This window comes from Rhinatrema bivittatum, chromosome 2, assembly GCF_901001135.1.
Source record: "Rhinatrema bivittatum chromosome 2, aRhiBiv1.1, whole genome shotgun sequence".
NCBI lineage: Eukaryota > Metazoa > Chordata > Amphibia > Gymnophiona > Rhinatrematidae > Rhinatrema > Rhinatrema bivittatum.
The window spans coordinates 195,594,093-195,610,127 of record NC_042616.1 but is presented as its reverse complement, the minus strand read 5'-3'; the positions used below and the strand labels follow the sequence as shown (position 1 = coordinate 195,610,127).

Below are 16,035 nucleotides of genomic sequence, written 5' to 3'. Positions count from 1 at the left end.
ATCCCCTCTTTCTTTTGTCTCTGTAGAAGGCACTCTCATTTTTTCAGTTCTTTTGGCCCATAACCTTGGCGTCATATTTGATGCCTCCCTCTCTTTCTCTATGCACATTAAAAACAATATTAAAGTGTGTTTGTTCTTCCTCTTTAGCATCACTAAAACTGAAACCTTTCTTTCTGAGTATGTTGCAAAACCCCTTATTCACTCTCTTATCTTTTCATACTTAGACTACTGTAACTTACTCTCTGTGAGTTCCTCACTGAACCATCTTTCTTCACTGCAGTCTGTTCAAAATTTAGTTGCATGACTTATCTATCTTCAACATTGCTATGACCATGTAACTCCTCAAGTCTTTACACTGATTTTCTGTTTGCTTCCATATACTGTTCAGACTTCTCTTACTCACTGACTCCATACTTTCCACCTTGCTACGCTGTAGGCCTGTAATAGACTTCCTGAGTCTGTGCATCATGCTCCCTCTGTCCATATTCAAATCCAATTTAAAACTCAACTTTTTTAAGCTGTTTTTAAGTTCTAAGCACTTCTATACAATAAATACACTTCAAACAAACTGTTTGTCAGTTATGTTTGTCTTGACTAGAGTATAAACTCTATGGATTAGGGACTGTCTCGTATGTATATCTGTACAATGCTACATGTTTCTAGTAGTACCTTAGAAATGATAACTAGTAGTACTAGTAGTAGTAATAATTCTTTTCATGCGGTTTGCAACGGACTGTCCGGCTAGGTCTAGAGATTCCCCCTACAGATGCAGTACAGGGCTTCACAGCCACCTACCACTTGGGTTGAGTCCACAGTTCTGGTGGCTGGCAGGACTTTCTTGGCATGGTACATAGCGGGCCAGGGTCAGGGCTGGCAGCAGTCAGGCAAGGTTAGAGACCAGGCTCGCAATCCAGGCAGGCAGAAAACAAGTGACGGTTAAAGATCAGAGGCAGTCTGAGTCAGGCAACAAAGATCAGTCTGAGGAAGGCTAATTGGGAAGGCAAGGTAAGCAGGGCAGGAGCACAGAAGGACAAGGCAGAAACAAGATAAAAAGACACATAGCAGGGCAATGTGGAAGCAAGGCTAGGAAAGGCTGGACAAACAGGAACACAACAAGGCAACACTGGGTGAGGCAGGAATAGGGTAAAACTCCAAAGTAGGAACAAGGTTAATAAGTACACTGCATGGACAGAGCATATAGAAACATATAGAAACATGATGGCAGAACAAGACCATATGGCTCCTCCAGTCTGCCCATCCCTTGCTTTCTTGAATTCAGATACTGTTTTGTCACCATCACTTCCACTGGGAGGCTGTTCTATGCATCCATCATCCCCTCTGTAAAGAAATATTGCCTAAGATTACTCCTGCATCTACCCTCTTTCAAACTCATCTAATGACCTCTCGTTCTAAAGCCTCTTTATGTTGAAAAAGGCTTATCTCCTGTGTATGCAAACCTTTGAGATATTTGAATGTCTATCATATCTCTCCTATCTCACTTTTCCTCTAGAGTATACATGCTTAGATCTTTAAGTGGAGGAGTTGTCTAGTGGTTAGAGCAGTGGGCTACAAACCAGGAGACTAGAGTTCAAATCCTACTGCTTCTCCTAGTGATTTTGGGCAAGTCACTTTACCCTCCATTGCCTCAGGTGCAGACTTAGATTGTAAGCCCTCTGAGGATAGGGAAATACCTACAGTACCTGCATGTAATCCTCTTTGAAGCACTGAAAGAAGTGTGAAAAGCGGAATAATAAAAGTCTATACTCATAGGCTTTAAAACAAAGACCACTGACTATTTTTAGCCATCATCCGGTTCGACTCCATCCTGTTTATATCCTTTTGAAAGTGCAGTCTCTAGAATTGCACAAAATATTCCAAGTGAGGTCTCACCAGGGATCTATAGAGGGGCAAAATTACCTCTTTTTTTCTGCTGACCATTCCTCTCCCTATGCACTTAAGCATCTTTCTGGCTTTTATCATTGCTTTATCTACCTATTTGGCCGGTTTGTATCATCAGATACAATTACCCCCAGATCCTGCTCTTCCTACGTTCTTAAAAGTATTTCACCTCCAATACTGTACATTGCCTTGGGTTTTTGTATCCTAAATCAATTACTCATCATTTTTTAGCATTAAATCTTAGCTGCCAGACATTAGACCATTCCCTGAGCTTCACTGTATCCCTCCTCATGTTTTCCACACCTTCCTGGCAGTCCACAATGTTACAGAATTTGGTATCATTGGCAAAAAGACAAACCTTTCCCAATAATCCTTTTATTATGTCGTTCACAAAAATGTTGAGAGAGACCGATCCCTGATGTATACCGCTAGTAACACCCCCCCTCCTCAGAGAAAACTCCATTTACCACTACCCTTTGTCGCCTTCCTCTCAGCCAGTTTCTAACACAGTCAGTCACTCTAGGATCCATACCAAGGGCGCACAATTTATTTATAAGTCTTCTGTGTAGAACTGTGTCAAAGGCCTTGCTGAAATCCAAGCTACATCTAGCGCTCTCCTTTGGTCACCCAATCAAATAAGTTGATCAGATTTGTCTGACAAGATTTATCTCTGATAAAACCATACTGCCTCTGATCTTGAAAACTGGAATGAGAAACAAGGCAGAATACAAACAGACAAGGACAGAGAGCAGGAACACCCTGTCTCTTCCAGTGGCCTGCTGTCTCTTATGTAGGCCTTCCTTGACGATAGGCATAACAGAGGCCTACACAAGAGATGGGAGGCCACTGGAAGGCCTGAAGAAATAAGGGGACCACTGGGAGACCCACAGAGAACTGGAGGGCCTCTGAGAGGCCCAGACAGATCAAGACAAGGATGGGACAGGAACACAAGAACAGGGCAAAGAAAACACAAACACAGGAAAACAGGATTCAAGGACAAGCAATGTACATATAAAACAGGCAACAAATAAGGAGGCCTAAACAAGCCACAAGGCAAGAAGGCCACAAGGGTAACAATGCAAGATGGGCCAGAGCAAGAAGCCAAGGTGACTTGATGATGAGGCACTGAGTTGTGGGAGAGGCAGGGTTATATAGGGCTGGAGCCCTGTGTCATGGAGCCATCAAGGTGGTGGCTGGAGCTAGAGAGAGCATGGCTCAGTGAGGATCTCTGCTGGTGGGGGAGCTGCCTAGCAGCCAGGATCATTACACAATTTTTCTGTGGACAGTAATCAAAACAAAACTACTCTAGTGATTTGTAACAATGCAGGTAGTTTGATTATTTACTCCAATAGTCTTATGCCAGATAGGATTTTATAGCTACAGTATGTCCATACAACAGATATACTTTTATTTTATTTTATGATGACCTGCATACTTCTGCGCAGACCAGCAATACCACTGAGAATTATTAGTTGGCTGTAAAAGTAGCAAACTTCTAAAAAGACTGTGTTACTGTAGAAGTAAACAGTACACACTAACATTTATGTAAAGTCACAACTGACAGCAATCTTTGTATTTCTGTTGTGGAATTTGACTGTTTATGTCTGATGTGTTTAGTGGTCTCCAAGATAGACTCAGCACTGAGAACTACTGTTCTATCCCACTGACACTAATAATTTTCTCAATGGATTATGTAGCTAATGGTCAAAAGACAAAGTTACACAATACAACATCTGTGTAACTAAAACAATGTATGTTCTGTACTGCTATTCACAGAATTTCCTAACATTTGCATTATTTCTGTCTGTACAATCATTAATCTGTCTGCTTTCAAGGATTCATTCCCTCCCTTTCCTACCCTGAATGCACAAAATGACAGCAGGAGCTCTCAGGCTGCTTCCTTAAAAACGCTGCCCAACTTTCTTACATCTGCTAGAAAGATTTAATTGTTCTTCTCAGACCAGTTAGAAGCTGGAATCTGAGCTGAATCGGGTTGGCTAGGATTTTCACAAAGCATTTTAAGAGGATTCAGATCTAATCCAGGTTGCATCAGGTTAAATCTGAAAGCAGCTTGTAAATATCAGAGCCAAATCAAAGCATCCTGGTTTGGAGGAAATTTGAACCTAGTCTCAATCAATGTGTTAATTTCTAACAACAGCAATCTTGATTTGCATTTGTGTTACATCCTTTAGTGTGTAACACCCAAAGCAGTGTCATGGATCATTAGCTGAACACACTGTTTAGGGAGAAGTTGTGGTCTAAAGATTGGCACAGTACACTATGAGTTACTAAAACTCGTGAAGCTTGTGAGTCCAAATCCTGTTTTACTGCTGACTCACTGCATTATCTCTGTGCCTCAGTTTATACAAGTGTAATTCAGTAAAGAAAATCATAACTTAGTTCTTTCTTTCCTCTCCCTTTTGGATGCTTACATTCAAATCAGGCCTTCAACATTGGCAGTCAGAATGCTCATTGTCGTGGTGTCTGTATGAATATTTTTTAGGTAATAAATTGTTGGGATCCAGTTTAAATACAATGAGGTCCATATTCAAAAGCATTTTGCCTACTAACTCAGAGGTTAGCCCACTAAATGAATATTCGAACACAAATCTGGCTAAGTTCTAGCCGGCTAATGAGTTAGGGGTGTTTCGGAGGCGTAATTGGTAGGCGTTGAGTTAGCCGGCTAAGTTAAACAGCTTGCTCCAATATTCAGAGTTAGCCGGATGGCTTAACCGGCTAAGCCCTAGATTCATAAAAATGCTATAAATATAGCAGAAATAGTATTGATGTGCATCGAGTGCCCGATCGTTTGCGCTTTCGGGTTCGTGTGGCCGCGGGAAAATCTCGTCTTCCCGCGGATCGGCATTTTTTTTTAGTAAAAAATCATTTTTCAGCTTAGAGCGCACTAACTAAAAATAACAAAAAGTAACAAAAAATAACAAAAATAAATGTTTTTTTGTTAGGGCGTTAGCGTGCACTAAGCCGAAAAACGATTTTTCATGAAAATTTTGGGGGAAAGTGTTCGTTTCACAATTTAACCGATTTATAACTAATTTAAGAAATATCGTACGATATTTCAATTTGTTATAAAAATGATTCATATCCCTGAGAAATAGTGCCCGCAATAAAAAAAGGGGACATGGTTAGGCTAATTTCCCTGCTTCCACATTGCATAGGTAATTTCCACAACACATGATATATTTATTGGAGGGGAGGGGGAGAGAGAGAAAGAGAGAGAAGTTTACTATTTATACCACTATAAGAGAGGGCAATTATAACACTAGCATTAAGGCCCTAATGCAAAATGATAAATGACCCTCTAAGTTTGGTCAGGCCAAAGAGCTGTCCTAAAGTTATCCAGCTAGAGTTAGCCAGCTGACTTTGCTATCTGGACGGCATCTGAATATGGATCTCAGCGTGCTGCTTTCATGGAATATGTGGACTTAAATTCTGAATAGGGTATCAAATGAAATGAATTTTTCAATGAATGGCATTTGATACTTTCATAGATAATCAACTGAGTCACTTTATAAAATAGAAACCTTTTTTTTTCTATTTTTTTTAAGTAACATGTTCAAATTATTTATGAGCTTGAGGGAATTCTGGCAGGTTTAATATGTTAAAAAAACTCTCATAGGTCCCACAGGATGTATGTGTGTGTTAGTTTTGTTTTTAAATTTGCTATCCTAATTGTATAATTTAAAGAGATGCCAGGGTATGCAAAATGTTAACATTGACATGTATGTTAATTTGCATACTATTTGACTATCGTGGTGGCAAAATATCAGCAAGGTTAATTCCGAGACCAAGGTCCTAAATGGGGTTCATTATTTTGCATTTTTGTAGGTTCCTTTTATTGCACAAGAGCCTGCTCATTAAAGAGTTTTCAGTAGTACAGAGGAACTCAAGCAATCATAAGCATGTCAGATTAGTAGGTAAGATATAAGGAGTTAATTACCTACAGGGGGATACATCATATTCAGTTTTATGGTTCATTGCAATCCTTCTCTAAACCTGGTCATAGATTTATTTTTTGTTTTAGGTGAACAAGTAAAAGAGATATGCTTTTGTGAAATAGATGTAAGGCTCACACCTGTACACGATCAGCTTATGAACTTCTAAAGAATATTTATTTAAAAATTAATATATTAATAGTAACTCAAATTTATTAGGCATTTGATAATATTCTAATGCAATACAGAAGGAACTATGCAATAAAGTTTAGTGTGCACATTAAGGGGGTAATTTTCAAAAGGAGTTACACATGTAAATGTAACTACTATTGTAGCAATTTTCAAAAGCCATTTACTGGAGTAAAGTGCACTTACACAAGTAAATCCTATGGACAATTCAATGGCATATATTATAGCAATTTTCAAAAGCCCACTTACTCAAGTAAAGTGCATTTACTCGAGTAAAACCCTGTTTTACTCGAGTAAATGCTTTTTAAAATCAGGCCCTAAGAGCATTTTGTGCATGCTAAAATAAAATGATATGCATTAAGTCCTTAATGTGCGTGTTAACATAACTGCTCTGTGTAAGTGCTAAAATTAATTCCTACATGAATGTAAATGAAGGAGCCTTATATGCAAATGAAACTTTCCCACATTCATAGCATGGTACATTGTTCATACATATCATTTCCAACGGGCTCCATAAAGCCCAAAATTTTAACATCTGACTCAAATTGCATGTTGAATTTTTTGTGAGCTTGGTGACAGCTGAAATAACCTATACTAACCGGTCCGAAATGAAAGTGACAAATTAGCATGAGGGATTCTCCCCACCTCCTGCATAATGTGAAAGGGGTCTTCAATACTCAATCATTTCTCTACCCCTCTGGCAGCAAGCACATAGTCCTTCAAGCCCCAACCCCACCCCAGGATCTAAATACAAGGGATTTCCATGGCCCGACATCCCTAATATTTATTTTAAATTAAGTTTATTTACATTTCTTAACCCCTTAGCGCTAAAAAAAGCAAGTACCCTACTTCAAAACCCCCAGCTCCTACCACAACCAGTATAGGCCTTGTTGCGCTTGCTGCTGCGGGATAGGCCCACGTGCAGCTCCCCTCACCTTCCCAGACACCACCCCGGCCCAACGCTGGTGCAGGCCGCTCCGACCTCCCCAAACGGCTTAGAGCTGCCGTCGTCACCGCTGCCTGCGGCAGGAAGGCCACCACTGATTCCTTCTCTTCGTGTGGCAAGAGCCACCGCTGGGACTGTCCCTGCACGGCAGAGGAAGCTGCTGTCTCCACTTTCCTGTGGCTAGGAAGCCACTGCCGCAGCTCCTCTTCACAGCCCTGGTGCTGCCGCCATTTGTTCATTTCACGGCGGGAGTGTCACCGCCATTGCCTCCAGCTATGCGGTAGGAACGCTGCCGATGTTGCTGACTGTCCTGGGCTCTTGCATACGTGTGCATGCACGTGCCTCTGGTCAATACTTAAAGGGCCAGTGGCGGGAAAAGCCCCGCGGCCCCAACAGATGATATCATCAGCCTGTTCCTCCACCAGCCCTATAAAGGGCTCAGCTTCCATTCCTTGGGGTCTTCGCATGGATCCTTAGTCATCTGTGCTTCCTTCACCATGCAAGGTTCTCCATGGTCTCCGCCTGTCTTGATGGTCTTCATGTTCGATGTTCCTGGTCTCCTGTGAATGTTCCTGGTCCTGTTCTTCGTTGGAGCTCGTTCGTCATCTCTCCGATGTTCCTGATGTTCTATGTTCCTGATGTTCCAGTCCTGGTCCTGATGTTCCTGTCTCCGGCTCTCCGCCCTGCTTCCAGGTTTCCTTCGTCCACCTTTCCTGGCGTGCACCATTGTGGTCTGTGACCAGCCCTTCGGGGGCTGTGTAGGGCGCTTCGTGACACAAAGCCTGTCTTCACGTCTGCAGCGCAAGTCTCCGGAAGGATCTTGCTTTTAATGCCGAGTCCTGAATCCTTTGAATCCTGAGTCTTGAATCCTGTTTCTGGTCTGAAGAGTTCCTTGTTCCTGCTTCCGTCCATGCCCTAGACTCAAGCCAGAACCTGCTCCACTCAGCGTGCTCCGCGACCAGCCACAGGCGGCTGAGTGGGGCGTGCCTTGGTGCAGGCCTCTCCTGAATCTTTGTCATGTTACCAGTTCCAAGTCTTCACCTTGTCTGGAGTCTGCTTCTCTTCTGGCGTGGTCCGCGTCCAGCAATGGGTTGCTGGGTAGGGCTCGCTATGGTGCAATACTCTCCCTGTACTAGTGCCTGAATCATGAATCCTCATTTGAGTCTTCCAAGTTCCTTGAATCCTTGTCTGAGCCTTCCAAGTTCCTCGAGCCCTCGTCTGAGTCTTCCAAGTCCTTCAGTTCCATGTCTCGTCTTGTTCCTACCCTCAGCCTCCATCTGGCCTCACGCACTCTTTGTTCCCAAGTGGTGGATCCGGAAGGGCTACCGAGTGGTCAGAGGGCTACTCTTGAAACCAGCAACTGCCCTTTTTTTTCAATAACATCCCATTTTAAATTTAGGGATTTTTTATATAGATTGTTTTTAATCTGTAACTTTTTTTGAAATATCCCACTCTATCCAGTTTCAAACAACCCTGGTCACAGGCAGGATTTGTCGCGTAAACACTGTGTTTTAAAAGGCTTTGAATAGGAGGTACTCCTGCAGTATATTTTGGTCTGACAGTGAAGGTTGAACATTAGCAACAGGTAATAGATTTTGATTTAGGATTATCTGTTCTTTTATTCTTATGTAAAATTGACCACTTAGTTACCACTGCCCTCCTATATCACCTGTAATGCACAAATCTTTTGTTCCGGTTTGCCCTTATATAGATGTGGATGAGCACACTACTAGAATTGATGCCAGTTGAATCTAATGCTAACAGATCCCACCAACTTCAACAGGTAGTCATTCCTTTTTAGCCATTGTTTTATTTTTATTCTTATTGTATATTAGACATATAGGTACCTGTTGTTTATATTTTTCAACTTTTCAAATTATAACCCATTCAATATCTTAGTGGTAGCTTAAGGTTGCTGATACTTACAACAATTCTTGATACGGATCAACAAATATGTGACCACAGTGTTATAACAGTATAGCTATGGGCTAACTATATTTTCTCTTTAAATCAATCTTGTTATCTTTTATTGTGATTTAACCATTAATGTCTGTGTGGTGTATATATGTCTAAATCTGTTTGTATTTGTTTAATCAGTCATAGATGTTTATTTAGTAATATTTATTATGTTGTTTTTATATTAGCCCCTGAAGTAGCTCAGAATTGAGCGAAACTCGGCCTGAGTCGGGCATTTTTTCAATAAAGTTCACTTGGTGTCTACCGATCCTCTCCGTTTGGTCGCTACTTGCAATATTGGATCGGTTTCCGGTTTGTTTCTTTGGACCTTCCCTCTTACTAATAGCAGAGGCCATTCCCTAAGTCAACTTGATTAATAGCAGTTAGTGGACTTCTCCTCCAAGAACATATCCAAACTTTTTTTAAACCCAGCTATATTAACTACACTAACCACATCCTCTGGCAACGAATTCCAAAGCTTAATTGTTCATTGAGTGAAAAGAATTTTCTCTGAATAGTCTTAAATGTGCTACTTGCTAACTTCATAGAGTGCCCCCTAGTCCTTCTGTTATCTGAACATGTAAATAACCGATTCACATCTACTTGTTCTAGACCTCTCATGATTTTAAACACCTCTATCTTATCCCCCCTCAGCCGTCTCTTCTCCAAGCTGAACAGCCCTAACCTCTTTAGTCTTTCCTCATAGGGGAGCTGTTCCATCCCCTTTATCATTTTGGTCACCCTTCTCTGTACCTTCTCCAGTGCAACTATATCTTTTTTGAGATGTGGTGAACAGAACTATACACAGTACTCAAGGTGCGGTCTCACTATGGAACGATACAGAGACATCATGACATTTTCCATTTTATTCACCATACCCTTCCTAATAATTTCTAATATTCTGTTTTCTTTTTTAATTGCTGCAGCACACTGAGCTGATGATTTCAATGTATTATCCACTATGATACCTAGATCTTTTCGTGGGTGGTAGCTCCTAATATGGAACCTAACATCGTGTAACTTCTGCATGGGTTATTTTTCCCTATATGCAATTCCTTGCACTTGTCCACATTAAATTTCATCTGCCATTTGGATGCCCAAGCTTCCAGTCTCGCAAGATCCTCCTGCAATTTATCACAATCTGCTTGTGATTTAACTACGCTGAATAATTTTGTATCATCTGCAAATCTGATAACCTCACTCGTTGTATTCCTTTCCAAATACAGATCCCTGAGACACTCCACTATTTACCCTTTTCCACTGAGAAAATTGACCATTTAATCCTAATCTCTGTTTCCTGTCTTTTAACCAGTTTTTAATCTATGAAAGGATATCGCCTCCTATCCCATGACTCTTTAGTTTTCTTAGAAGCCTCTCATGAGGGACTTTGTTAAATGGCTTCTGAAAATCCAAATACACTACATCTACCAGTTCTCCTTTATCCACAAGTTTATTAACCCCGTCAAAATATGAAGCAGATTTGTGAGGCAAGATTTCCCTTGGGTAAATCCATGTTGACTGTGTTCCAGTAAGCCATGTCTTTCTATATGCTCTGTGATTTTGATCTTTAGAATAGTTTCCACTATTTTTCCCGGCACTGAAGTCAGGCTCACTGGTCTATTGTTTCTCGGATCACCCCTGGAGCCCTTTTTAAATATTGAGGTTACATTGGCCGGTCTCCAGTCTTCAAGTATTTATTTATTTATTTAATAACTTTTATATACCGACATTCATTTGCATATCACATCAGTTTACAAATAACAGGGTTAATAACACATGAAATTTGGAAAGAGAAAAATAAAGTTACATAAAACAGGGAGATGATTTTAATGATAAGTTACATTTTTAACTAATAGATCTGAAATTTCATTTTTTAGTTCCTTCAGAATTCTGGGATGCATACCATCCAGTTCAGGCATTTTGCTACTCTTTAGTTTGTCAGTCTGGCCTACTACATCTTCCAGGTTCACAGGGATTTGGTTCAGTTCATCTGACTCATCACCCTGTAAATCCATCTCCGAAACTGGTATATCCCCAATATCCTCATTAATAAACACAGAAGCAAAAAATTAATTTAGTGTTTCTGTGTTGCATGCCCGACCTGTGGAGGTCCGTGGGCCGGTCCCCCACCTACCTCCGGGTATCTGGTGGCAGCAGGGCTGAGGCATGGTCGGGTTTGCTGCGTCCGGTGCGGCGTCCCCTCTGCAGGGGAGACACCGCCGACGTCTGTTCAAACCCCGCCCTCTAGGCGCGCATGAGCACAAGGCCCGGACATTTCAAGGGCCCAGCGCGGGAAAGGAAGCCTCCACCTCTCAGGATGACGTCAGACGCTGCAGGTATATAACCCTGCTGGACGCCCTTCTCCCTTGCCTTGCAACAAGCTTCACTCTCTGGTGAGAGCTACTAGTTGCTGTTTCGTCTATTGGCTTCCAACCCTGGCTTCTGATACTGGTCTCTGACCCCGGCTTCTGACTACTGACTTCCAACCCTGGCTTCTGACTACTGGCTTGTGACTCAGGCTTCTGACTACTGGCTTCAGACTCTGGCTTACTTCCAGGAGGCCTCTCCTAAGTCCAAGCGGCTCGGGTCCTCACGAGCTCCTCTCGGGGGGACCGCGGGCTTCCAGTGGTGAAGATCCCTCTGGTCTCCTGTCCAGTGCCGCCTCCCGGCTTTGACATCCACTATGGGCCTTCCCACAGTGAGTCTTCATCTGTCCCTGCTGGCTCAAGGGTTCATGAACCCAACAGTTTCCAAGGCCGTCGACCTGGCGGACACGGCCAGCTTGAAAGCCATCCCCGGAATTGCCCAGCATCTGCAACAACAGCAAATCTGTCTGGATTCCGTGATGAAGACCGTAGAGAGACTGGCCAATCGGATTGATCATGCACCTGAACTGGTACCTCTTATGCCAGTTGCAATGGCCAATTCCGGACCGGCAATGCCCATCCAATTCCCGGCACCATCACGGTACTCGGAGGAAGCGAGGTACTGCCGCGGATTCCTCAATCAGTGTTTCATCCGATTCAACCTCCTGCCTTCCCAGTTTTCGACGGACCAGATTAAGACCAGCTATATCATTTCTTTGTTGGACGGGAAGCCTCTGGCCTGGGCTTCTCCGCTATGGGAGCTTAAAGATCCCCTCCTAGGGAATCTGGAACACTTTGTCTCTACCTTTCGACATACCTTCAATGAGCCCTCTCGCAGGCCCACTGCCGCCTCTGAGTTACTTCAGCTACGCCAGGGCAACCGGCCCCTGGCCAAGTATGCAGTGGAATTCCAGACTCTAGTAGCCGAGCTGAACTGGGGCGATGACAGTCTCCACAGCATATTCCTGGAGGGCCTCTCCTCAAAACTCCAAGATGAGCTGGCGGCGAGGGACCTCCCGGATGACCTGAACAGCTTCATCGATTTGGCTTGTCAAGTGGACCGCCGTATCCAACACTGGTTCCAGGAAGGGAGGTCCGGCCTTAAACCCAGTAACGCTGGAACTACATTTTCCCGACTGGTACCCTCCTCTTCTGCCTCTCCAGGGAATCAAGATGTAGAGCCTATGCAGTTGGGCTGGGGCCCAATCTCACAGGAAGAGAGAAGAAGATTCTATGCTCAAGGTCTGTGCCTATATTGCGGTGGCAAAGGGCACTTCCTAGCCCGATGTGGTGAGCAGCCGGGAAATGCCAGGACCTAGGGATCAATGATGAGCTGACCCTAGGTAATACATGTTCCACCTCCTCATGTACTGTACCGGTTACCCTCATCTATCCTGGGGGTACGTTTGATACGCTGGCTTTGGTCGACTCCGGAACCAGAGGGAATTTCATTCTTGCAGACCTCGTTCAGCAGTTGCACATTGGGGTCCAACCCCGAATTCCTCCAATCCGGGTTCCTCGATTCTCACAGGACAAGCAGGATGGTAGTCCTCACATATGGGTGACATCACAGGATGGAGCCCAATCATGGAACACTTTTGTCAAAGTTTCTAGAACTTTGACTGGCCCCTACTGGACATGCCCAGCATGGCACCAACCCTGCAGCCAGCAGGAGTCCCTCCTCAGTCTTCTTTTTTCCGTGCAGCAGTAGCCACGTGGTTAAGGAGCTCTACAAGGATTCCTGACAGGAATTTTCCTCACGGAATTATTTAAAGTTAAATTGCCCCACAGGGGTCCTTCCGTTAACTTTTTTCAGTCCGCGGTACTCCGGTAAGGTTTTTCCCGTTTTCCGTCGATTACCATTGAGTTTGGCCCTCGCGGCCTACTGGCCGTCGACTGTACCGCGGCTCGATTTTTCTATGGCCATGGCATCGGGGTTCCATCGGTGCCCAGACTGTACTCGTACCATGTCCATTACAGACCCACATAAAGTCTGTGTAATGTGTCTTGGATGAGAGCACGATGTCTTGACCTGCACCAAATGTGCCCTAATACACCAAAAGGTCGCAAGGCCAGAATAGAGAAGATGGGACTTCTCTTCCATGCTCAAACCCCGACTCCGTCCATTGCATCAACGTCATCTGAACCGGCACCGTCAACATCGCATCAGCAGTGACCACCGACCGGTGACCACCCAGCATCGATCACTTCCTGGCTTCGACACCCTCTTCTCCCCCTCAGGACCGAGGGGATCGTAAGGAGAAACATCGCCATCAGCACCGAAAGTCTCGGACCACCGAGGCATCAAAACCATCGACCTCGCCATCGTCCGAGCCACCGCCGAAGAAACCCCGTCCAGAAAAGGCACCGACCTTTTCAGCGACCAGATCACCGAGGCAATCCTCACCCGACAGGGCGTCGGGAGCCGTGACTCCATCTCTAACGGTAGTCCTTCCGGCTATGACTCTGCCTCCTTCTTCTGTTCTGGAGTCGGGGCTGCTAGCTCCAGGTCTCTGAGAAGAATTGGACCAGATGGTTCAGGAAGCCATCGACAAGGCGATGCATCGACTCCAGGTTCCCCCGGCACCGATATCTGTACCGATAGTGGAACCGAGCACTGACCCGATTCCAGCAGCATTGGCACCACTGCTATTGAGGATGGGAAGCGCTTATTGCCGCTTTTCCACCAGTGGACCCCGGGTCACCGATGGCTCCGGTGCCCTCCCACTAATTTTATCATCGGGAAGAAAAACACCATTCTGCATCCCTCCTTTGGGAGTTCTGCCTCAGCCATCAATATCGATACCTTCATCAGTGCCATCGAGCCATCCACCGATGCCATCGATGCTGGCACCAGGGCCTTCATTACTTTCATCGTTGCCTCCAGTTATTCCTCCAATGCCTTCAGAGCCTAAACCGGGACCTTCAGGTATCCAACTACCCCGTCCCTCTACAGTTCCTAGAGTGACAGGTGCTGATCCTTATGATACCTGGACTGATGATTCTTCACCAGACACCGATGATTTGCCTTCACAACCTTCACCCACTGAAAGTAGAAAGCGTTCTCCTCCAGAGGACCTTTCTTTCATAAATTTTTTGAAGGACATGTCTGAATTGGTCCCTTTCCAGTTACTGACGGAACAGGACGACAGACATCAAATGATGGAGTTGCTTCAATTCCTGGATGCACCCAAGGAAATCACCTCCATCCCCATCCATCAAGTTCTTCTTGACCTTCTGAAAAAGAACTGGGAACATCCTGGCTCCATTGCACCAGTCCACAGGAAAACTGACTCTACCTATTTAGTACAGTCAGCTCCAGGCTTTCAAAAGCCTCAGTTGGATCACCAGTCTGTGGTGGTTGAATCTGCGTAAAAGAAAGCAAAAAGAAAGCAAAAAGGTCGTAACCTATCATTAAAATCATCCATTGTACCTGAAGACTGGAGGGTGGCCAAGGTAACCCCAATATTTAAAAAAGGCTCCAGGGGCGATCCGGGTAACTATAGACCAGGGAGACTGACTTCAGTGCCGGGAAAAATAGTGGAAACTATTCTCAAGATCAAAATCGTAGAGCATATATAAAGACATGATTTAATGGAACATAGTCAACATGGATTTACCCAAGGGAAGTCTTGCCTAACAAATCTGCTTCATTTTTTTGAAGGGGTTAATAAACATGTGGATAAAGGTGAACCGGTAGATGTAGTGTATTTGGATTTTCAGAAGGCATTTGACAAAGTCCCTCTTGAGAGGCTTCTACGAACACTAAAAAGTCATGGGATAGGAGGCGATGTCCTTTCTTGGGTTACAAACTGGTTAAAAGACAGGAAACAGAGAATAGAATTAAATGGTCAATTTTCTCAGTGGAAAAGGGTAAACAGTGGAGTGCCTCAGGGATCTGTACTTGGACCCATGCTTTTCAATATATATATAAATGATCTGGAAAGGAATACGATGAGTGATGTATTCAATTTGCGTATGATACAAAATTATTCAGAGAAGTTAAATCACAAGCAGTCTGTGATACATTACAAGAGGACCTTGCAAGACTGGAAGATTGGGCATCCAAATGGCAGATGAAATTTAATGTGGACAAGTGCAAGATGTTGCATATAGGGAAAAATAACCCTTGCTGTAGTTACACGATGTTAGGTTCCATATTAGGAACTACCACCCAGGAAAAAGATCTAGGCATCACAGTGGATAATATTTTAAAATCGTCGGCTCAGTGTGCTGCAGCAGTCAAAAAAGCAAACAGAATGTTAGGAATTATTAGGAAGGGAATGGTTAATAAAACGGAAAATGTCATAATGCCTCTATATCGCTCCATGGTGAGACCGCACCTTGAATACTGTGTACAATTCTGGTCGCTGCATCTCAAAAAAGATATAGTTGCGATGGAAAAGGTACAGAGAAGGGCAACTAAAATGATAAAGGGGATGGAACAGCTCCCCTATGAGGAAAGGATGAAGAGGTTAGGACTGTCCAGCTTGGAGAAGAGACGGATGAGGGAGGATATGATAGAGGTCTTTAAGATCATGAGAGGTCTTGAACAAGTAGATGTGACTCGGTTATTTACACTTTCGAATAATAGAAGTACTAGGGGGCACTCCATGAAGTTAGCAAGTAGCACATTTAAGACTAATCAGAGAAAATTCTTTTTCACTCAACGCAGAATAAAGCTCTGGAATTTGATGCCAGAAGATGTGGTTAGTGCAGTTAGTGT

The 16,035-nt window shown here is 43.7% G+C and overlaps 1 protein-coding gene across 5 annotated transcripts in view; it reads left to right on the top strand.

Annotated features, from left to right (window-relative positions):
• The window catches only part of AGMO (alkylglycerol monooxygenase), a 672,742-nt gene that overhangs the window by 487,400 nt on the left and 169,307 nt on the right, over positions 1-16,035 (top strand). Inside the window, exon 13 of one of the 5 annotated variants that reach the window (XM_029589004.1) lies at positions 5,746-5,793. The exons of the other annotated variants lie outside the window; for them this stretch is intronic. Within the exon in view, the coding sequence (XP_029444864.1) occupies positions 5,746-5,778 (33 nt within the window). The 3' untranslated portion in view covers positions 5,779-5,793. Of the gene's footprint in view, positions 1-5,745; positions 5,794-16,035 lie in introns of those variants that run through there. 5 annotated transcript variants of the gene reach the window in all.